Below are 23904 nucleotides of genomic sequence, written 5' to 3' on the forward strand. Positions count from 1 at the left end.
GCAGAATCAAGACATCACGCACAGGAACACATGGCAAGCAAAAATATTTGCGTGCTTTTATTTTCGCGCTAGTTTCCGGTTGCGTGAAATGCGCGAAAATTTCCACTTTTACAGTATGATGTAATGCAAGACAGCAAGAGAATCTAATAAATGGCAAAAATAGAAAAAGTGAGGATCATCTCAGAAGGAGAGACAATCTACAGAGACTGTCAAATTTTCACCATCCATCGAGGGACTAACCTTTCAGGGGCCTTCTCCTTAGCCTCCTCCACAACTGTTGGTCCTATCAAGTCTCGCCAACTCTGGATGGCAGCTTCCTTGGCAAGACCCAGGGCCAGAACCTCTCCACTGTTGATGAAATACATGATATGTGAACATACCTTGTAGAAAGCTGCACTGGGAGGATTCTGAAGTGAATGTTAAGAATGTTGATGTTTTGGCCAGCAATTGTGATACAGGCAATCATGACAAGACTCATTAATTACCTTGGTGAAAACACTTGTGGATCCCGAAGATGTTGAGACACAAACAAGTTTTTAATTTCGGAGACATATATTAGCCCCTGGTTCAATTCAAATTCACAAAGCAGCATATCAAATTTTCAAGAAGCTTTCCTCATGCTACATATATGCAACTGAAAAGAGAGGCTAGACATGCAACTAGATTGAAACAAAAATGACAAAAATGACTACTGCACACAAATACTGGCCAGAATTCATCACAACGTATAACATCTGAAATTGAGCCTCAACAAACATAAGGAGTGTAGCCCCCGAAATTCATTCTACCATGCAACATGACTGGAAGAAAATACCCGGTACTGAAAATACTTGCTTACTGCGCCCCCCCCCCCCCTCCCCATAGTTTAAATGTAGCAATCCAAAATTCAATGAAATATTTCAAAATATAGGCCTACACCTTGAACAATTAGTGCGTTCTTCTAATATGCGAAAGAACTTGACAAAAAAAAAACTACAAATATTTCTGTGTTGTTATTCTTGCAATATCTTGTCATCTGGCATTCATATAATACCAGAAAATAACACCACAAAGAATGATGTATCACACAAGAAGTGTCTTCAGATGTGTTAAACCATCCCAGATGGAATCAAAATTATCATTTCTTAATTTAAAGGGACAGTTTAGTTTTGGTTGAGATCTGGCTTCTGGTTTCGAACTTTTGGGGTGAGATAAAGAGAAACTTCCTATGAAATACAAAAGACCATGTAATTCCACCAAAAAAATTCAAGGTTTACATGAGAAAAATCATTTTAGAAATGAATGAGATATTCAAAATAAAGCAATCCTACTAAAAGGTGGGACCCACCCTCTAGTACGATCACTTTGTTTTACTTTGTTTTGGGGTATCTCAGCCATTTCAAAACCAATTTTCATCAAATAAACTTTGTTCCTCTTAGAATGGTTTACTCTCTCGCAAAAAGTTAGAAGCTCAATCCTCATCTCCACCAATACTACAACACTATCCCTTTGACCCAGACCCATCCTAGATGGCATCCAAGCTGCAGAGTACCACACCCATAAAACTCATCACCCACCTCGTCATTTCCCTGATGAGGTCTTCAAAGTGTGGTGTTCCCTCCTGCTCCTTGTAGAACTCCTTGGCCTGCTCCTCTGTCAGCTGGATGCTCTTCTGGAGGCAAACCTCGAAGCCCGCCTCCTGGATCTTCTGGAGAATCTCGTCTGAAAGCGATCAAAAGATGGTCTCTTGCTTAACAGAATCTCTTCACTTTTTACCAATTCCCCTCCCCCCACATTCTCCAAACTCACTTTCCTGTCTCTTTATCTGTGTTCTTGCTTTCTGTCTCATTTTGTATGTACAGGTAGTTCATCAAAAGACTAATTTGACTGTCATCATTTCCCCCACCAGATTAACCGCAGGCGCTTTATTACACTGTCATCGTGTCTGTTCACCTCAACTTTGTCATGGCAGACTCCCTGTAGCTACAATGTCAAAGTACACAGGAAGAGGCTCAACCCCAGAGGATCATAAAGTCTGCCGTGACCATGAGTAAAATGAACATCTGACTAGAACATGTGTAGTTCTCCATCAAATGCAAGTGTTTCCCTCTCTTCTTCTTTTATTTATTTTTTTTTGGTTCTTTTTTTTTTCTTGTGTAGAAGGAGATGACACAGGAAGAGAAAACAGAAGTGGTGTAGCGTCATTTGTACATTTGATTACTAGATAAAAGAAGCAGTCAAATTCCATCCACTTTGACTGAAAAACCCTTGCAACATTGATGAGCACTACCTCCTCTCACATCTTCTTTAATATTTCTGCATCTTCAACAACACTTTGTGTCAACACTTAGACAATGAATTAATAACCATTTGAAGCTTTGCCCACACTTCTGATCCTCAATAATCGCATCACAAACTTTGATGGGAGTTTACTTTTTACACTATTCAGGATGACCCAACAGCAGCGCTAGACAATTGTACAGAGAGGCTTACGGCAGCTACAATACCTTTGTGATCTTTGAGGGCGTTGGGTCTGATGAGAGCGAGGGTTTTTTCGATAGCGGGAGGTGGGCCAGTGCCTGGGACGATCGGGACGTTGAAGTTAGGCAGCAGGAAAGTCAGCTCTCTTAGGTTTTTGCACATAGTGGAGAAACAAAAAGTAGACACAGTTTGATAAATCTCAATGACAAAATATTGACAATATTACCATGAAAATATTACCATATACTGGTGTAATATGATATGGAGAATAACACCAAAGAAAACAAACTTTCCACTTCTGCAAATACTTCCAGTTTATGTGTATGCTGCAGTTATAATCAATACTAAATCAGGATTTCTTTATTCTGTATTTATTATTCCTCAAATGTAACTCATGACTGATGCTGTCAATCTATTTGCTAACAAAAGCAGTCATATAATCTTAACTTTGTACAAAGAAAAAATCTTCAGGGCATGAAAAGAAACATTAATATTTCAGATATCCTTGTACATTGCATTTTCATTTCTCCTGAAATTGAGTCAGTCACAACATTACAATTTCAATGCAGACTGAATTTTTTAAAGGAATATTAGCAAATGTTAACCAGATAACAATTATCTTGTCTTTAAGACAAATTAGAGTTAATCAAAGAAATCTTGGCTGCTTAAGAAACGTACAAAATGAAGTCTTGAATTAAAGTACCTGACATGTCCTTGAAATATTTAATAATATCATATGCAGAACAAGCTAGAACCACAAACTGCAAGCTAGCCATATACATCACGATACCAATACTAGAGAAGGGCTAGACAGAGTAAGAGTGCAAATTATTCAGCTTGTAAAATATCACAGGAATTTTACCTTGCAGCTGTCTCCATGGAATCTGCTCCATGCATGGCGTTCATAGTCTTGTCTGTTCCAAACTGAGCTCGTAAACTGTGGTTATGAAGAGAGAGAGACAAAAAATGCTCCTTTTAAACCAAACACCGAAGTAGTGAACATTTCTACTTTGAAGAGTGAAAACCACACACATTAGGGAAAAAAATACACTGGGGGAGCTTGCTTGATTACACAAATCATTTTCATTTTGATTGTATTGATTACTAGTGTCCTCAGCGGTACAACTTGAGAAGGACTCAAGAACACAAACTAAACCCAACTCATGAATTTTGTCACAAGGTTTAGACGTTGCTATTTTGTCCATTCTGAAAACTGATAACAAAACAAAATAAAACAAAACAATGTGAAATCTTTTAACACCTGACATGAGTGTCAGAGGTAATATTGCCCCTCACTGTTATCAATGTGTTCTCTCATTCAATGTTTGGCAAATCATGCAGTTCTGATCAAGTTATCAGGACAGAAATATAATGGATCTAAAAAACAGACCATATTACTACAAGTACAACTTTAGGCAAATAGATGTACAAAAGAACCTCTCCTCTATTTGAATGAGCACATCATGGTGTTCATATGTTATAAAAATATATATTTTTTTTTTTATAACAGCCTAGAAATGAAAAGAAAAATCTAGTTTGAATCAATTTCAATACTCAGCTTGAGACATGATGTCATAACATGGTTCAGCCCAACACCAGCGATTATGATATCATCATTCTACAAGCTTAGTGAACCGGACATCTTTCGTGGACAGCTAGGCTCTACACTTATGACACAGGGTGTGCTATAAAATGGGCAGCAAAGGCAATTTATTTACCCCTCTGTACATGCTCAGGCACTTTAATAATTCAATTTGCCAAACATTTTCATGTGCATTCAGTACCGGGTAATCTATCCAAACTTGTCCTATCTGTAAAGTTAGCAAGTCCACTTGTGTGTAACTTTGCGCCTCAGGCCAACAGGAAGGCCATGGTGGCGTAATAGGGATCAGTGGGATAAGTACTACAAGTAGGTAATCTCTACTCATTTCCAATTAGTTTCTGTGCCAATTGGCAAAGGAAGCGCTCTAGTTTACGTGCCCATTAGCGAACAAACCACGGCAAGGGTTAAATGACGTCATGTTGTAGCCCTCCGCCATGTGATGTGCCTTCATTACAGTTTTTACACCCTGTATGTTTGAAGTGGCCATATAGTGTGCCCACACATTGTGAAGAAGGTCTACCTTGATGTTCTTTAGAGAGTCCAACTCATATACTGTTAAACCTGAAACAATGACACTTTTGCAAATATGAACCAAGAGCCTTTGTCCTGGCATGAAACTTTTGTGAATTGCCACTTGCATTCAATGCATTGTGTAGGCTAAACCTTTCATTTACATTTTCCTTATGCTATTCTTGGCTCCTCGCAAACTCACGAAAGTTTCATACACAAAACAAAACAAAATTGGGCTTTACAATACCTCTCTGGAGCCTCTTCTTTAGCCTGGTCCACGTCCTTGGGACCGATGAGGTTCCGGACGTCCGCCACGACCCCCTCCCCGGTGTCTCCGCGGGTCAGGACCAAGATGCAGCTGGGCCCAGTGGACATGAAGGTGACCAGCTCATTGAAGTGTTCGGCCTCCGCCTGGTCCTTGTAGAATTCCCGGGCCTCGTCCTCGGTCAGCGTTCTCTCCTCTCGGGTCAGCACCTCAAAGCCTTGCTCCTCAATCTGGACATCGGGAGGACACGAGTTTAGTACGACAAGTTGGTGGATTGCTTGCTGTGCTTTCACTTAATAGGTGTAGGGTTTCAACCCTAGCAAAACACCAAGACGATTAAGGAAGACACTTCACTATTAGCACTGGTCTCCTACTTCAATGGTTGTCCTGAAAGGTCAAATGTTTAGTATGGTTGAAAAAAAAAAAAGGCTGCCTGATGGAATGCTTTATGAAGAGAGAGTGCACTACTCTAGGCAGGTTTGACTCCTGCCGCCTCTATGGAGCTACTATACCACAGTCACTTCTACTGTTGTCATCATCACTAGTATTATCATTGTTCTTACTGTCACACAGTCACAATGGTGTGTTCTGGTTACATATTGTACATTTGATAGTATGCTCTTCCAAGTCTGAAGTTGAGACTAATCATATGACTGTTTGAAAATCCTGATGACAAGGCTAAGATGGTTTGACCCCCCCCCCAAAAAAAAAAAAATAATAATAATAATAAATAAATAAATAAATGAATAAATACATAAATACATAAATAATAGATAATAACAATAACAATACAAGAAAAATAAATAAATGAAAATAATCTAAAAATAATAAAAAAATCTTGCAATCCTGTTTCATGAATAAAACCGTAGGAAAGTTGTTGTGCAGACAAGGCATTATACTAGAATTGATGACATATAGTGATAAACAACAAAGTAAGCTCTGAAGTTTATAAAATCCTCTCACCTTTGAAACAATGGTATCAGCATTGCCATTAGCCACAGCATCCGGCTTGATGAGAACCACTGTGACTTCCTTGGGTACAGGTTCTAACAGAAGAATGCAACAAATTGGAATGTCAGTTTTCGCCAGAGAGATTAAACACATGCAAACAATGCTCACAATACCCATGCCATTTACAATCCGTATCTTGAAACACATTGCTTTCTATCTAAACACTGCAAAAATCAAAACAGGCAATCGCGACTGTAAACTGCAAAATGCAATTCATGCAATTGCCACACTGTACTAGCGCAACTACTCTATCTAACAACTTCTTCGTCAGATAGCAATAGACTTCATTGACCTCTAAGAGCAACTTTTCTTTGCAGTAAAAACAAGGTATTACATAGCACATTGTATGATATGCAATGCAGCCCACTGGCTTGCTCTGGCTGTACGATACAAAAATCATGCAGTATGCTATCATTTAAAACATTACCCTTTGGGGTTTTTTCGCACAATTTATACACTTCATACCATTCAAACAAAAGATCTATCTAATGTTTTAATCATGCAAGTACTACATATTTCTTTACAGACAAAGTTACCTTGTCTGACTTTTCACATGACATACATTTGTTTTCTCTTTATGGTAGTTCATTTTCTTTTTCTGTTAGATGATATAAAAGGGGCAGTTCGTACATTCAGAAGCAGGAAATAATGTTCTGAGAAGTAAATCATATTATCATACATGATGTTAGCTTGCCTATTGAGTGAAAGTCTACATCGGCAGTGATGGCTTATATACATGTATGACGCAGAACAAGACAGACAAGAACAAGACAGGTGTTCATAGGCAGGGAGGAATTGTACACAGACATTAACAGGCAAAAATGCACGACACATATGGACAAGATATAAAAATTTTCATATTCTGCTCAAAACCATCTCGCATGGTGCATGTGTATAGTGCTATTGTGTCAGATATAGTGTATGTTCCTCGAGGGCCAAGCTACACGTGAACATTATGTATTAGAGATTACCAGTGCAGTAAAAGTGATGGAGGATAATTAGATTGAAGAAGATTATCAAGCAAGATGAAAAAGTGATCACAGCATGAACATACCCAATCCTCTGGAGCATTGATTTACTCTAACTGTACAGAGAGACTTCTCTCTGTATTACTTTCAGCCCAGCCCAATAACTTTCCATTATCAATGATATCTGGAATCAATTGACTTACAAATGACATAATTGATTCTTTGATGTTTATGACCCAAACAGTTGTCATCTTCACTGGAAATGATATGGAGCTTATTCACAAAGCAGCATAAAATGTTATGTAGTGGTAACGCATACAGGTAAACATATGCAGACACACAATTTACATGTGTACATCAATGACTTGGATCACTTTTAAGAGAGCAATTCCACTTTATCTTTTGAGGTTTGATGGGCACTGGACTGGATGTAGCACTCATACATACAGAAGAAGAGGTGGAGGAGGAGAAGGAGGAAAAGAAGATAAGGCTAAGAGGAAGGTGATAATGAAGTAGAAAAAAAAAAAGATGAAAAAGATGATGATTTCAGTTCAGCAGCCTTCTTACCGGTGAAACTACAAACAGCTTTATCTGACGGTAAGAAACTGAATGCCATTTCTCAGGTTAGGACTTGAAAACATTCGAAAAACTTGCGAGTAAAAGCAGGTGACTTTACCTACACACCATACAGATCTGGAACTGAAAAAGTATTTACCTCATAGTTTAGATAATTATGAAGTGCAGATATTGAAATGATGGAAATTCTTCCACTGTTTGCAGCATAACTTTCCTTATGATGTAAAACCAGCCAAACCCTTGATATTTTAAGTTTAATATTGGAAACTGATATACCACAAACTGGATATAAACTAAAATCTATGATGTGTAAATCACTTGAGAGTTGGTTTAATCAATTTGTGTGAGGCAATCACTGCATTAGTAGTAGTCATATAAAGATTAGATTTGCTAATCATTTTGTATCAAACAAAATATTGTCATGTGCACTGAAAGTTATATGAGTTCTTTGAATGCAAAGGAGAATACTACACCACGTAGGATAGAGCCCTCTCACCCTCCTCCTAAATGTTTGAATATAATACCAATCTATTACTACAGCAATGTATAAATAGTCAGTTATGTGCATAGATTAGATATCTATACCTTTATTTCCAGAAAACATTTTCAAGCTCTAGATGTACCAGTGCTTTGATAAATCCATCTCTGCAATTCTATTCTACAAGGCACAATTGACCACATTGAGATTCACTAGCTGAGTTATGCACATTTCACTATGTGAGCTTTGTGCACTACAGTTTGCTACTTCATGTGCTCCTACAATTAAACTTTACTAAGCAGTTTGGAGGATATGTGTGGTATATACAAGTATGATTATACATAGCAAAACACTTTAAAATATACTGTCTTCACTGATATATGGACCAAGCATTGTGGACATATAAATGACTTCACATTTTGTTGACACTGTGCTTGTTGTTCTTTTGTGAAAAAGCATTACATAGATGCCACATTTTGTGATATTGTGCACTATGAAATGGACATGTAACTTTTGCTGTTCTTGTTGTTGTGATGTACAAAAAAATTAGACAACATCACTTCTACATTCACCAAGTCACTTTTATTATCACCGGACGTCAAACCTACATCAGCTTGATACCTGAAATTTCCCCTGGCTGCCTTGCGTGCATCATGGCATCTACCGTGCCTTGACTAACTGGTCGCACGCTCATCTCTCCGTCCTGCCCTAATTCTTTAATCTCCTTGACTAAGAGGTGGGGAGGAGAAAGAAGTTAGTCGCCACTGCACAACCACACAAAGCATGGGAAAAGGTCACGAAACAAAAATGTATGAAAATGACGAGTGTTAGTCTGATAGGTGGGGCAGTACAGTTAGAACATGTGGTCGAATATGAAGACAAAGAGTTGGCTAGCCCTCTATTGTGGATGGAGCTGTCATTTCAGCACAAATTGCCATGGCTAAAAATTGGAAGACGAACAAATCTGATAATTGTTGCCCTTTGCATTTCAGCACAGAAAAACATCAATTACAATAGTGGGTCATCAGCAATTTTGAATTGCACTCCTGCTACATGTATGTCAAAGTCTACCAGATCTAAATACAAGCTAATAATATTCAGCAAAGAGCTTTACCATGGGTATACGTTCTCAATGGCAATGCTCACTTTTCTTGACTTCAACTACAACATTCAGCCATATACCTCCAGTTCTCTCACATGAACACATGTCATTACTTTGTAATACAGATATTTTGTAGCTTCTCATAAAACTGTTTTTATTTCTCTTTTCTTTTCTTTTTTCTTTTGCAAATAGAGGGTTGACCAACACAATGCTTCATCTTCTGGGACATTCCAGAGCAATTTTTCATGGCATCATCAAAAGAGAATGATTGCAAAATAGCTCCAGTGTGGCAATTTAAGTTATGGCAGGTCTGAAAGGCAAAATCACTGATATTAATCATATATTACATAAAGAGAGACATTTTCAAGAAGTCAATGTGATTTCAACAAAAAGGAATGAAACAGTTATGGGGACAGTACAAAGGTAGCTCCTGTTTCATAGAATTATTGCTATGTGATGAAGAAAATTGTTAGTTGGTAGGAAATGAAGTTAAGATGGGAAGACATCAAACCAGCCATGATTTCATGGTTAATAGTGACCATACTACATTAACTAAACACTCGATAGACTTAATGAAAAAAAAAGGTCTACATCATACCACTAAAAAGGGAGGAATAGATTACAATGAAGCAACCATGTACACAAGTGCTACACTACATGTACATTCAGGAACAGACTACAAATTCCAAGAATGGAAAGGAAGCAAAATGAAATATATACTGGATATAAAATTGGATGATGATTGCCAACATATACAAACATCACATCAGGGCTGCACAGTATGATGAGATGCAATGTACTGCACAGCTAACACCACTGTAATTACTAAAAGGGTCCAAGTTTCGTTTTAAAACAAAATGTGATTAACAACATCTGCTCGTGATGAAGGGCCCAAGAACTGCATCATCACACTGCATTTGCTGCAAATTCAAATTGGTATTAGAATTAAGAAATTTATTTTTCATACCATACAGCCTTATTACTATCTAAAACCAGAGTTCCATACTTGATGCTGAATGATCATTTCATTAAAATCTTGTGCACAACAGTGCCTCTATCATGGAGAAGTAATCACCAAGCCAAAAAAAAAAAGGACAAGTAGAAATTACGCGGTGCGTAATATATGTCCCCGCCGGAAGTACAACTGTAGTATTTAGTAGCAAAATGTACAATATAGGTAAAAAGATGAAGGTCAAAGGTCACAGAAGTCAAAGGTCAAAATTCTATGTAGAAGTTTTGAAGCCCTCACCTAGTGCCATCACATAAAGCAAACGGAATCGAAATCGGGTTAGAAATGGCGAAGGAGTAGCATTTTGTAGCCAATGTACAATATAGGTAAAAAAATCAAGGTCAAAGGTCAAAGAAGTCAAAGGTCAAAATTCTGTGTAGAAGTTTTGAAGCCCTCACCTAGTGCCATCACTTAAAGCAAACGGAATTGAAATCGGGTTACAAATGGCAAAGGAGTAGCATTTTGTAGCAAAATGTACAATATAGGTCAAAAATCAAGGTCAAAGGTCAAAGAAGTCAAAGGTCAAAATTCTGTGTACAAGTTTTGAAGCCCTCACCTAGTGCCATCACATAAAGCAAACGGAATCAAAATCGGGTTAGAAATGGCGAAGGAGTAGCATTTTGTAGGCAATGTACAATATAGGTCAAAAATCAAGGTCAAAGGTCAAAGAAGTCAAAGGTCAAAATTCTGTGTAGAAGTTTTGAAGCCCTCACCTAGTGCCATCACTTAAAGCAAACAGAATTGAAATCGGGTTACAAATGGCGAAGGAGTAGCATTTTGTAGCAAAATGTACAATATAGGTCAAAAATCAAGGTCAAAGGTCAAAGAAGTCAAAGGTCAAAATTCTGTGTAGAAGTTTTGAAGCCCTCACCTAGTGCCATCATATAAAGCAAACGGAATCAAAATCGGGTTAGAAATGGCGAAGGAGTAGCATTTTGAAGCAAAATGTACAATATAGGTCAAAGGTCAAGGTCAAAGGTCACAATTGAAATTCTGTATAGAAGTTTCAAAGCTCCCATGTAGTGCTATCATATAAAGCAAACAGAATCAAAATCGGGTTAGAAATGGCGAAGGAGTAGCATTTTGAACATTTTGATCACACACGGACGCACACACGGACGGACGGACGCACACACGGACGGACACACACACGTACGGAGCCCGTTTCATAGTCCCCTGCTCGAACTCGTTCGGCGGGGACAAAAAAAAAATCAAATTTAATAAAATAGATAGAAATACAATGTACTAATAGACTTTTGGAGTAGTGGATGTAAAAGTCGTATTTATGTGCATTTTTAGAAGAATTTGTATCAACAAAAAGTCTTGTAGCCTTGAATCACACCAACTACATGTCAAATCTGGAATTACAGATTTAGACTTGAGGAAGTGAAGTGGACGTTTTGTAAGAGAAAACAGCCTGACAAACCTTGGTTATTACAATGAAAAATATAATTTCATGCATGAACCCAGTTGGGGCATATTTAAAGTGGAAGCAAGTAAAAATCCTCAAAAATGTTACATCAATTGGCCGCACTCTGTCAATTCACTTTTCAACAACCAACAGGATGCTGTAGAGCGTAGTTGTGGCATAGTTAGAGTGGAAGCCAGTAGAAGTCCTTAAAACTTAAATTCCATTGGATGGAGTTTTATCATTCCACTTTTTAACAACCAACAGGGTGCTGTACTTGCAGTTAGGAATAGGGAAAGTGAGAGGTTTAGATTAAATGTTAGATATGTCTGAAGGTGGTGGGGGGAGGGAGTGGATAGATTGACAAACAGTTACAATGCAGGAGGGATTGTATTGTGCAAAGGAAAGGGCGGGAACTAGGGATAGCTGAGAGGGGTCCGCTGCTCCATGAATTTGCCGGAGAGTTGTGTGACTTACTGCGGGCCTCCTCCTCTTGCCTCATCCTCTCCATCTCCTCATCCTTGGCTGCCTGCTCCTCCTCTGCCTGGGCAGCGGCCAGGAGTGGATCCTTGATCTAAGGGAGAGGAGAATGGAAGCGAGTGTGAGAAAAACAGTTGAACATGGTGGGGCAGGAAGCAAAATAAAAACATGATAGACAACGAAAGCACTGAGAGAACATTTGAAGAGGGCAGAAAGTAAAAGTTCCATTTACACTGAAATACCTTCCTTGATCCTCGATAGCTGATAGTGAAGGCTATTGTTCCCTCTTTTAGTTATACTTTGTTGCTTTCTTGTCTGTCAGTTAAATAATACACAGTTGTAGGTTATGACAACAAAATGTTTCTTGTATGTGGAGTAAGCTGGGCTGCTGTTTTCATTTAAATCTGTTTGTTTCATTTCCATCTAAAGAGATGGCTGGATAGCCCATATTCAGCTGCACTAGCAGTATTCTATGGGAAGCAGTTGTGAGGACTAGGGGCGGATCACTTCACTGGGTAAAACACCTGCCCCTTGCGATGAAAGAATGAAGCGGGATCTTTGAAGTGCATGAGTTGTGACTTTCTAACATACAGGACCTCCATTTATGTTCTATCGGAGGGACAGTATTTTGCCCCTTACCAGAGCTGATGGCATGATAACACACAATATTGCTAAGTAAGACTCATTGGATTCCAAGCCTTGCGATTGAAAGGCAGATGATATGCTACCGACTGAGCCACCTCCCCATTCTACTTCCAATGAGAGTTAATTGTACAAGTTGTGCAGCTGACTCTGCCTTACCACTTGTCTCTCCAGGCCCTCCTCCAAAACTTTGTGCTCTTGCTTCAGCTCCTTCTCAACAGTCTTGAGCAGGGCTGGGGCTTTGGCTCCCCGAATCACATTGACCAGCTGACCGGTGCCAAACATGAGGAAGCATGGCTCGCAGCGGCCACGGTACGGCTCCAGGGTCTCGATGCTGTCAGCTTCAGCCTGGGAAATACAAAGGAGTGCATCTTGTTTAAAGTCCGTACAACACTCGTGACTGTCTTTCATTTTACTGTTGCTTTAAGCAATGTCTTTGACTATGTGTATTTAACTGCATCTCTTGTGTATCAATCTGTGCATAAACTTTCAAAATTAGAGCAACAAGCTGCCTGAAGGATGTGGAAGTTATTCAATCCACAAAGTTTTGGTAAATTTATGGTTACCATGGCAACGCTTTATCTGACAAACACAAAAAGTATGTGTTCCACATCTATGCCTCAAGGCCATAATGCCTACCAAATTTGATTTCAATTGCTTCAAAACTGTGGAAGTTGTTCACTCCACAAGATTTCGAAGAAAACATGCGGTTACCATGGCAACGCTTTGTCAAGTACAAACACAAAGAGTGTCTTGCATAACTACACCTATTGATCATCATAGATACCAATTTTGAAATTGATTGCTTAAATACTATGGAAGTTATTCGATCAATCCACAAGGTTTTGGTAAAATTATGGTTACCATGGCAACACATTGTCTGACAAACACAAAAAGCATGTCTTGCACATCTATACCTCAATATCATCATTGACCTTAAGTTTCATTTAAATTGCTTAAAAACTGTAGGAGTAGTTCGCGATGCAACCGACCGCCCGACCGACCAACATCACGGTGATTCCTATATACCCCCTTCACACTATGTGTGGCGGGGGTATAATGAGAAATCAGTTACATGTAATCATACTTTCATGAAATTGAGTAACTAGGGTTCAATTCATAATGCCAACAAACTTTAAACATGGTCAGCTGCAAACACTGAAGAGATGGATGTAAACTGGACTGTGTCATAGTAAGTGATCACTGCCTTGAATCACCTTGAACACACCATGGGTCACAGAGTGGAGCAAACAAGTGTACTCTGTAATTTGTTATCAAAATTTAGACAGGATTCATGTACAGCCAAAAGAGTAAACACACAGCTGAAATTCAGATCTTGCCAGGAATACATATCAATTGAGTGGTTCATAGTCAGCTGATCATGCCATTATCTGTCACAAATAGATTGCTGATCTTCAAACATCTGTCCACTCACCACAGCAAACCTGAGGAGGTCATCTCCGATTTCATTCCTGAGTCGTCTGAATAGACCCACGGTAGCTGCACATGGTCCGCACCACTTCTGATAGACATCAATCACTGGTTTGAAGTTTCAAGGAAAAGAAAAAGTCAAACATAAGATTAAGTTTGAATCACCATGAACAGATTACATGCCATGTAAGAATAGGCACCAGGCAATGGAAGGGTATTAGAAAGATGTCGAAAATGAAGTAGGAAGGAAAATAGACTAGAAAATGGAATCATAAGGAAGTACAGGAACTGCCTGGGGTGGTCATGCTAAGTAAAATAATAATAATAATGAAAATATTAATAATAATACTAATACTAATTAATACTAATACATGTATTACTACTACTACTACTACTACTATTGATAATAATGATAATACTGATAATAATAATAATAATAATAATAACAATAACAATATACAAAATATAAAAAAATAACAAGATGTAATGAATAAATATGTACAACTTGCTCTCTTAAACTGACTAAGCTGAGCAGAAAGAGTTGGGACAGTGAAGCAAAGAAAATGAATGACAAGAATTAGGCTAAAGGGAAGCATACAGAAGAGAGCAAGGAAGAAGAACAAGAAAAAAAAAACAATAGGAAATTGAAAATTAATTAAAGAAAGGGGAGAAAGATGAGTCGTGATCATGACAAACGTACCTGCTAAACCCTCTAAGCCAAGAAGGTCATCCCATTGCTCCTGGTTCAAGATCTCCTTCTGAAGCGCTACTTGCTCCTTTTTTGCAGGCATGTTATCTTCTCACGCTGCAATCTGTTCTACTCAAAGTGTGTCTTCAATCAAAGCATGTGCTCCTGCCAATGTTCTCTCTGGATAGATACAATATACAGCAACAGAAAATTCAAATCTTGATTGCAAGGTAGAAGCACTACCGACTAAGCTACATCAGCCATCACCACTCTCATCAACGTACATTTGAATTGTCATGATACTGCTAAGCTAAGCTGAATTTTAAAAAATAAAAATAGTTGACAACTTTAGGGGTGTGCAATGCAACAAGAACATCTAGTCATTCATATTTTACAGGAGAAATGCTGGAGATTGAGGAAGAAATGTAGATGTGTTATTAGAGGGTAAAGTCAGTTCATTTACAGTAGATTTAATTAAGATATACCATGTAAGAGGGACACATGAGAGAAAATAACAGTTCCATGAAATGAGATTGATAGGCTTCCAAAAATTTACTTGTTACAAGTTGTAAGTGTAACAGGTATGGTTGGGTGGTCATAATACCGGCCACCTAACGTTTTTCTATCAATAGAAACGTGAAAAATCTCACAATTTGCCTGAAATTTTACTCACGTGTGGAGAAAATACTCCGGATTCACATGCGATCTGAGGTACGCGCTCTTAGATGGCGGCTTCGAGCGCGTGGGGTGTCATTTTTTCCGCACTCGGTTGCCCTGCTCATTTCAACCGACCACCATGACAATACGTATAAAGGGCACTTAAATGCATTTTTTTCGACAGGCCGCTGTTTTTTTCTAGCCGTCATTTTTCCCCCAATAATATTTGAATATATTTTGAATCCTTCGATATTACTTTTGAAGGACTGTTTGATGAATTTGAATTGATTTTCATTAGGAAACTTTTCATCGTAATTGAAATAAATTAGATGAGTCGGTTTGTTTTTTCACATTCATTTCTCGTTTCTGCATCAACTCGTACGGTCGTAGCGGGCGACAAAATGTTTATGTCATGTGTATGTGTAACGTGTGTGCATGATCGTACAAGCGGCGGTGACAATTTTGCGGTCAAAATCGTCAAATTTATTACGGAAGGATACTCTACATCTAACGAGTCAGCAAAGGTAGGCCTAGTTATATGCAGTTACACGATAAAGGGCAAGTCCAAGATAACGCGCACGTTACGTATGGGACATTCAGAGACTTTTATGACCTGAAAAATAGTGTTAATGGCCTTTGATCATATTGAACTTCATCATGGTGATTGATATCTAGAAGAAGTTTAATCATGTAAAAAATTGAGAAAAATGACCTTGACAATTATATTCTAGAAGAGAAAATATGTGCCGTTACGTATGGGACCAGAAAAATTTTGTTTTTTTGAACATTTTTTTTAACCTCAAAACTCTCTGAAAGTATATCATTCTACAACTTGTAACTCACTGTGATGAAAGTGACAACACTCAAGATTATCACAGGTAAGTTTCATGTCATTAGGCAAAAAGCTCTAATTACAGGTTCTAATTAAAGACAGACATGACGTGTTACGTATGGGACAGTTACGTATGGGACAGTTTGTCCCCCATTCATTTAGTGTGTGAAGAACCATGTTTATGGGTATTTTGCATAATTATTGAAGTAAAATCAGATGAAACTACTCAAATACTGATCCAGATTGTCAAGGAAACAATATTCCCCAAATATTCACCATCATAATCATATTCAATCATATTTTTATGATTTTTATGACCAACCTGGGTATCATGCCCTTTGTCCCCCATTCGTTTAGTGTGTGGAGAACCATGTTTATGGGTATTTTGCAAAATAATTTTGCAAAATACCCATTTAAACAAATTTTTGCATAATTATTGAGGTGGAATCAGTTGAAATTACTCAAATACTGATCCAGATTGACAAGGGAACAATATTCCCCAGATATTTACCATCATAATCACATTCAATCATATTCTATATTTTTTATGACTAACCTGAGTATGTATGCCCTATTTTTATCAGGATACTTACTACTGAAAAATTGAATAGTTTAAAGTGTTTACTTGCATTGATGAAGGGCAGTTTGCCATTTAGTTTCAATAAAAAACAACTTGACACAAGAAATATTAAGTTTAATAAATAAGCAATAGCTGCTGCGTGAAACCCCAGTGATCGAGTAGATATATAATGTCTGTCTAGCAGTCGGGTCATTGATTCGAGTCACAACTCAGTATGTATACCCATGAATTTTGTTGTGGCTACTACTGAAAACTGAATAAGGACAATTTGTGTATCACTTGCAATAAAAAAAAAAAATCAATTTACTTTTTTTTTCTTCTATATATATATCACAACCATTTCAAATTGGATCTCCATCACATAAACTTTGTATTCCTCTAGTCTTAGGATTTTATGCTCTTAAGTAATTCATATAATTGGTTTCCAGTCATCTCTTTAAATGTTGAAAACTGAATCCCCATTTCTACAAAAAACTATACCATCCCTTTAATGCTGATTTTTCATTGTGTATTTTGCCATTTTTCCCTCCCCCTTTCTGAAAATTGTTCAGTCAAGTTCATGTATTGTTTCAAGTGTCTATAACTCAAAAAGTAGCTACAATGTTGGGATGCTTTCTTCAGAATGATTGACCATTTGTATACTGAGAGACCTTCCCAGCTAGCTACATGCATTCACATGCAATATGTATGAGGATGTCCCATACGTAACGCATATGTCCCATACGTAACATTATTTCAATGCCTAATAAAAAATATTTCTTTTACTTTTTTTTCTTTTTTCTCTGGTATTTAATTTCTCTAAACAATAAATTAGAACTTTCCAAAAGGGCATTAAAATAACCTTAGCAATTTCAGAAAAAACCTAAAAAAATGACCTCATTTTGTTACGTATGGGACATCTCATGATAGGACACGAGCTAATTTGCATAATCATTTGCATAATCCCTAAATTTTCACACCAAGTTAAACTATGTGATGAACTTCTTATGTCCACATATTAATCAAATATTATTTGCTTTCCTTTGAATTAATATGAATTTTTATAAATGTCCCATACGTAACGCTGTGTTTCACATTTATGCAAATGAAGCCCTTGAAATTTGCATAAATTTACATAATATCATTTTTTCCTTTACGGAAATCAAAACTTCAACTCATAAGCTTCAAAATGATACCAAACATGTCAATATTGAGCAAAGATGAAATTTTGCCTTCTGAGGGGACCTTATCTTGGACTTGCCCTAAACCTTATTCGATTTTGCTAAATTTCGGTAATTTAGAGGGAATACTTAGTTGTTTTCGCCACATTTTACTCGGTAGCGTAGCCCAGTGAAGAATCGAACACCGTTGCGCGTAGTCCCATGCGTACATTTTCTTTCTGTACGCGCAATGCCATTATAGTGCGCGGTCGGTCGATATGGACCCGGTCGGTGTGTTGAACACCTACCAAGTACCATACATCTAGACATAGACAACAACTCTTTCCTTATCCAGTACATAATACATGTCCGCTCTTGGTGGTGAAGAACCTCACATTCTGAACAATGCCGATTAAATATGTACCAGCAGTATACCCTACCCTAACCCCGTCGCGGGGCGCTGTAACACAGTAACAGCGCCCCGAAGCAACCCATGCAATTTTAGGAAGCACTCAAATGCACTGCAACACGTAAACAACTCATCGCTCAAAAGGACACTTGGATTCGCAACGAAAAGCCACATGATATAAAACCATTATTGTTGAATATTATAGCCGACTATTTTTTTCTCACCATTACCTCCGAAAACAAGATAAATAGTCATCTTTGAGACCGTCTACTCGAGATACTGCCCGTTCGCCGTTTTGAACGTATCACGTAAATATACTAATCTGCGCATGCGCAAATAAATATTCATATTTTACGTCATCTGCCATTTGAGTATCTCGTATTTGGTTCTCGGTATCATAAAGGACACCTGTACGATAGGTATCATGGAGTTCAAAGATGCTCTAAGTGAAGTAGAGGAGGATGCAAAAAGAATTAAGTTCAAAGTGGAGCAAATAGAAATTATCGAGAACGCAGTGAAACAGAATGACACCTTCCTAATGTTGCCAACTGAGTTTGGCAAGAGTGCTTGCTTTGGTTTCATCACCAAATCTTGGAAGTTGGATAAAGCAGGGCTGGACACTAACCCATTTTTTTTTTTTTTTTTTCTGCCGGTCCAACCTGTCTCTGTCGGATCAGTAAATATCCATTTTTCCTCCCCATTTTTGTACTGGTTGGAACAGAAAATTTACTGGTCAACAACAACCTGAAAAAGCATTAACTGGCTTGCAAATTTATTTTCATGTTTTTGTCGACAATAATATTACCTCCCCCCCCCCCCAAAAAAAAAAAAAAACATTTTGCAAATAAATATTTTGTAAAATCAAATGCCTTGTTTACGGATCATTTTCTTGAGAAGGAACAAAAAGGAATCATTTGTGAATTGATTTGTTGATACGAAAAGGAAGTAAAAAATAAAAAAAAAGAAGGGACTGAAATGCGGTTTTTTAACTTTCCTCCGAAAATTTCTTCCCGTATCTTGGCGTTCTTGAAAGTACACTGCAGGGTCGAATTTGTAATGCTTTGTACTCCTATCTCTTCTTCGTGTATAGAACCATTTTAAAAGAATTGAATTTTTGTGAATCAAAGTGTTAAATGATTATGAACAAAATCAGATTGTATCAAATGCGTTTGTGACTTTTTGTCAACATCGGCGCACGTAGAGTAACACGCGTTACTTAAGTTCTGCGCTTTTCACATTTTTGGTGCTCAGCTGGATTGTAATGATTATATGAATTATTTTTGCTGTATAGTATTTTCTGATGCACGTGCCAGAAGGGGTTCTTTATTTTTCTCCCGATAATCTTTTCGCATTTGTGCATGCGCTCTTGAAAGGTATATACGGCAGCATACGGCATCAGGGTCAAATTCACGATCCTTTTTGCGCTTATTTCTACCTCAAATATCAGCTGGATTGTGACGATTTCATGAACTTTACTTCGGATCACTGTTCGGATGTAATCTGTTGTGATGAACACACCAGAATTGTTGACAATGCGCCCTTTATTTTGCTCCGATAATCTTTTCGCATTTCGTAAATGCGTCCTCTCGGATTAGAAGAAATGATACGGCCGAATTCATGATTCTTTTTGCACCTCTTGTTCTCCTCAAACTTCAACGGGATTGTGATGATTTCATGAATCATTTCGGCTGTAATTTTTATAATGCACGCGCCAAAAGAGGTTTAAAATGTGTCTTATTTTTCTCCCGAATTTGTGCATGCGGTATGCGTTTTTGAAAGATACACAGCATGCAGGGCCAAATTCACGATCCTTTCTGCGCCTATTGTTTCCTCAAATTTCAACGGGATTGCCATGATTTCATGGATTATTATTCGGCTATAATCTTAATGATTCACGTGCCAAGAGGGGTTGAAAATGTGTTCTTTATTTTTCCCCGATAAAATCTTCGAATTTCGTAAATGCGTTCTTGAAAGATCATAACACGGCCGAATTCATGATCCTGTTTGCGCCTATCAATTTAATATCAGCGGGATTGTGACGATTTCATGAATTCCTACGGCTGTAATCTTTTACTTTGCACACACCAAAAGGGGTTGAAAATGTGTCCTTTTATACTTTTTACCGATATTCTCTCCCACATTTCGTAAATGCGCGTCCTCTCGGATTAGAAGGTATTCACGGCCGAATTTATGATTCGTTTTGCGCCTATATTGTCTCCTCAAACTTTAACGGCATCGCGGTGATTTTATGAATTATTTCGGCTCTAATCTTTTGTGATGCACACACCAGAAGGGTTGAAAAAACATTCTTTATTTTTCTCCCGAAAATCTCTTCGGAATTATTCATGCGTTTTTTGAAAGACAGTATTCAGGGCCGAATTCGATATCCTTCTTGCGCCTATCGTTTCCTCAAATTTCAACGGGATTGCCATGATTTGATATTCGGCTGTAATCTTTATGATGCACCACCAGAAGGGGTTGAAAATGTGTCTTTTATTTTTCCCCCAATAATCTCTTCGCACTATTCGAATATTACGATTTTTTTGCGCCTATTTCTATACCTCAGATATCAGCAGGATTGCGATGATTTCGTGAATTCTTTCGGCTGTAATCTGTTGTGATGCACGCACAAGAAGGATTGAAAGTACAGTGGCTGTAGTTTTTTTTCCCGATCATTTCTTCGCATTTGTGCATGCGTTTTTGATAACCAACATGGCATGCAGGACCGAATTCAAGATCCTTTTCGCGCCTACTGTTTCCGCAAATTTCAACGGGACTGCGATGATTTTATGATTTTTTTTAAATTTTTTTCTCGTCACATTTTGTGCATGCGTTCTTGAAAGGTAAACAACAGGACAAATTTCGTTATCCCTTTTGTGCCTATCTTCATTATGAGACCATTGTGAAGGAATGAAATGAAAACAAACGCAATCAGATCTTTATACTGCTGTAATTTTTTTTCAATTTTTCTAAAAATCTGCACAAGTAAACTCGTTCTATCATGTCATGCTGCTGCAAAGCCGGGATCGGATCATGGGTTTAAAAAAGGCATGAGTGAAATGACCACAGAAATGCGTGCGCCTCTACGAATACATACTCCTTGTCTGATGGCATGACCGCCGATCGCAAGCAAACGAACGATGTAAACGCGTTGGGGAATACCGGCATGCATTTCAGCAGTATTGTACATACACGTATGTATAAGGCTTAAAAGGGTATTGATCAAGCTAGACAACATTAAAAAAAAAAGCCATGGGGAGCAATGGAATACAATCCCAATGACCATGTGGATGGATCTGAAAGGGTTAATTTCTAGTTTTTCATTAACCAATCCATTATGCCTTTAAGATGAAAGCCAATCTAAAATTTTATCAATTTCACGACAATGATAAAAAAAAAAATCCAGCAGAACAGTGCAAGAATGATAAAAATCGGATAAAAAATAAGGAAGTTATGATACTTGAAATTTCAAAAATTTTCAGAAGACACTTCTTGTCCCATTGCTATGAATGAATGAATGAATGAATGAATGAAAATGAATGAATACTCAAGAGTCAATTTTATTTATCTGTATGTCACAGTACATAGAAATTTAGCTTCCAATTCTTCCAACTTGTTACAGACAATAATTATGAAACACACACGCACGCGGACACACACACACACACATACACACAATCAAACAGAAAGTGACAAGCCTGACAGAAAAAGAAAGACAGGAAGGATCTCCTCTCATGCGATAGTAAGTCTTTTGGGGGAAAAAAAAAGGTCTCTCAATAAATAATCAAACAATTCTCAACTATTGGAAATAAACAAAACATGTATGTAACAGAAGTGTATTCAATTCAAATCACAGTAGAAAATGAACATGAAGCAAAAATGAATATGAGTCCCCAAGAAGCAGAGCTTGTGAGTGGAGCCCATTGTGAATGTACAACATTAAAACTATAATGTACAGTGTGAAAGGAAACTTGATCTATAGATGAGACATCTGGGGCATTTCCTCTGCAGACTGGGGGAAAAAATAAAAAACAAAACATACCCTCTATCATGAAAATCACCTGTTATTTTCTTAATCCTTCACATCTCAAGATGTTCATTATGTGTGCACTTCCTTTATTGCAAATAAATAATGAACCACACATTCGAAATGCGCTTTAAAAACGAAATAAATAAGTGCCGGTAGGCCCGATAGTAAATCATCGCCCAGCATGCATTCTATTTGTTACGTCTCATGAATATTCATTTCAGTTCTCAGCGAGCCGTCCGGTGTTTTTTCCACACGCATACATTGCGTATTACAGTATGTGCTACATTTTATCCATATTAGCGCATGCGCTGTGTAAGTCATACTACAATACGAAATGCGGTAGGACTATAAAAACCTCGGATAAACTCTTTCACAGGGCTCTCAAAACAGATCATATTGTAAATCGACTTCGCCTGCCGTGATTGTAAGTATCTTATCTAAGAGTAAGGCCACTAATTTCGGTATAAAACCCTCTATTTTGGTCTCTGGTCACGTAAATGCTCAGCCATATCAGGTGCTTCCGTGACAGGATAGGTTTGCTGTGCGACCCCTTTACGGTACGTACTTGTATTTGTCCGTATGGGGTCGCTGCTGCGGTTAACCCTACCCTACTGTACTGCCTGGTCCTACTATACTAGTTTAAGTTAGTTATTACACCCTCACGTTAGTTGTGTGTGCAAAAGTTACAGCTTATGCTGTGGATATATCACGTAAATTACCCAATGAGCTTTTAGATTTCTACATGTAGATGTCTAAACCGTCTAACATTAGATCTAGAGTATCTAGACCAGGTCTATAGAAAGAGAGTCCTAACGTGAGAGTAGGCAGCAGCATGCAGACACCACACGAACATCAATATTCAATAAAAGTGCAAATTTACTGCTACTGCTAGTGCTAGACCTATGATGCTGCAAAGTTCTGCACTCTGTGGCATGCAGTTACGGACAGTTAGCATATTTCTACATAAATTGCATCTTTAGAATAACTGTCAATATTATCGATAACAGCAATGTCTGAGCTCGAGTAGATCTAGGTCCTTTTAGTGAATGCTTTGCGTCACGATATCACACATGCACACTTTCTAGCAAAAGAAGGTCACAAAAATTGAAACATATGGGACTACGGCGAGTGACTAAAACATTCTTTTTGAAATTACAAAAATTTCCGAGGACCCCTTATTCCAAAATACAGCAGAGCAACGCTTTTATCTTGAGAGATGTAGAAGTATCTTCCATATTTGTTGGGATAGTATCATGTGAAAAATTACGATCGTTTTACTTACGAGCACGATAGAGAATTCCGTCGGATAAGTTCGTTTCGTTTACATCCAAAGCGTTCTGTTGCCTGGTTGGTGTCACGTGACTTACTGGACGAATACATTTTACAAAGAGGGGGTTAAAATTTCCCGTCTCCTAATTATCACACTAGTTTCCATGATGCCGTCACCAGATTGTGATCAAAATCAAATTGCGTGAGTAATATTTATATTTTGTATCAGTTTTGGTAATATCTTATGATTTTTCCTGCCAATCATTCCATAATTGCATCGCATAACCACTACTGCATACACGCAATACAAATCGACGAGTCCCCAAGACTTTCAGTTCGATATGATCCCCACACCCA

General features: G+C 37.9%; 1 protein-coding gene across 1 annotated transcript in view; it reads right to left on the bottom strand.

Moving 5' to 3' along the window:
• Positions 1 to 23611, bottom strand: part of LOC139716900 (thioredoxin domain-containing protein 3 homolog) — a 43086-nt gene extending 19475 nt beyond the window's left edge. The window contains exons 1-12 of the mRNA XM_071628423.1: positions 23561 to 23611; positions 14644 to 14811; positions 13948 to 14051; positions 12672 to 12860; positions 11868 to 11964; positions 8493 to 8600; positions 5802 to 5884; positions 4821 to 5068; positions 3323 to 3397; positions 2487 to 2605; positions 1557 to 1701; positions 241 to 348 (exon numbers count right to left, since the gene is read on the bottom strand). Of these exons, the coding sequence (XP_071484524.1) occupies positions 241 to 348; positions 1557 to 1701; positions 2487 to 2605; positions 3323 to 3397; positions 4821 to 5068; positions 5802 to 5884; positions 8493 to 8600; positions 11868 to 11964; positions 12672 to 12860; positions 13948 to 14051; positions 14644 to 14734 (1367 nt within the window). The 5' untranslated portion in view covers positions 14735 to 14811; positions 23561 to 23611. The remainder of the gene's footprint in view (positions 1 to 240; positions 349 to 1556; positions 1702 to 2486; positions 2606 to 3322; positions 3398 to 4820; positions 5069 to 5801; positions 5885 to 8492; positions 8601 to 11867; positions 11965 to 12671; positions 12861 to 13947; positions 14052 to 14643; positions 14812 to 23560) is intronic.
• Between the last annotated feature and the right edge of the window lie 293 nt (positions 23612 to 23904).

This window comes from Diadema antillarum, unplaced genomic scaffold (genome assembly GCF_040938485.1).
Source record: "Diadema antillarum isolate AM-2024a unplaced genomic scaffold, OU_Dant_1.0 scf00000071, whole genome shotgun sequence".
NCBI lineage: Eukaryota > Metazoa > Echinodermata > Echinoidea > Diadematoida > Diadematidae > Diadema > Diadema antillarum.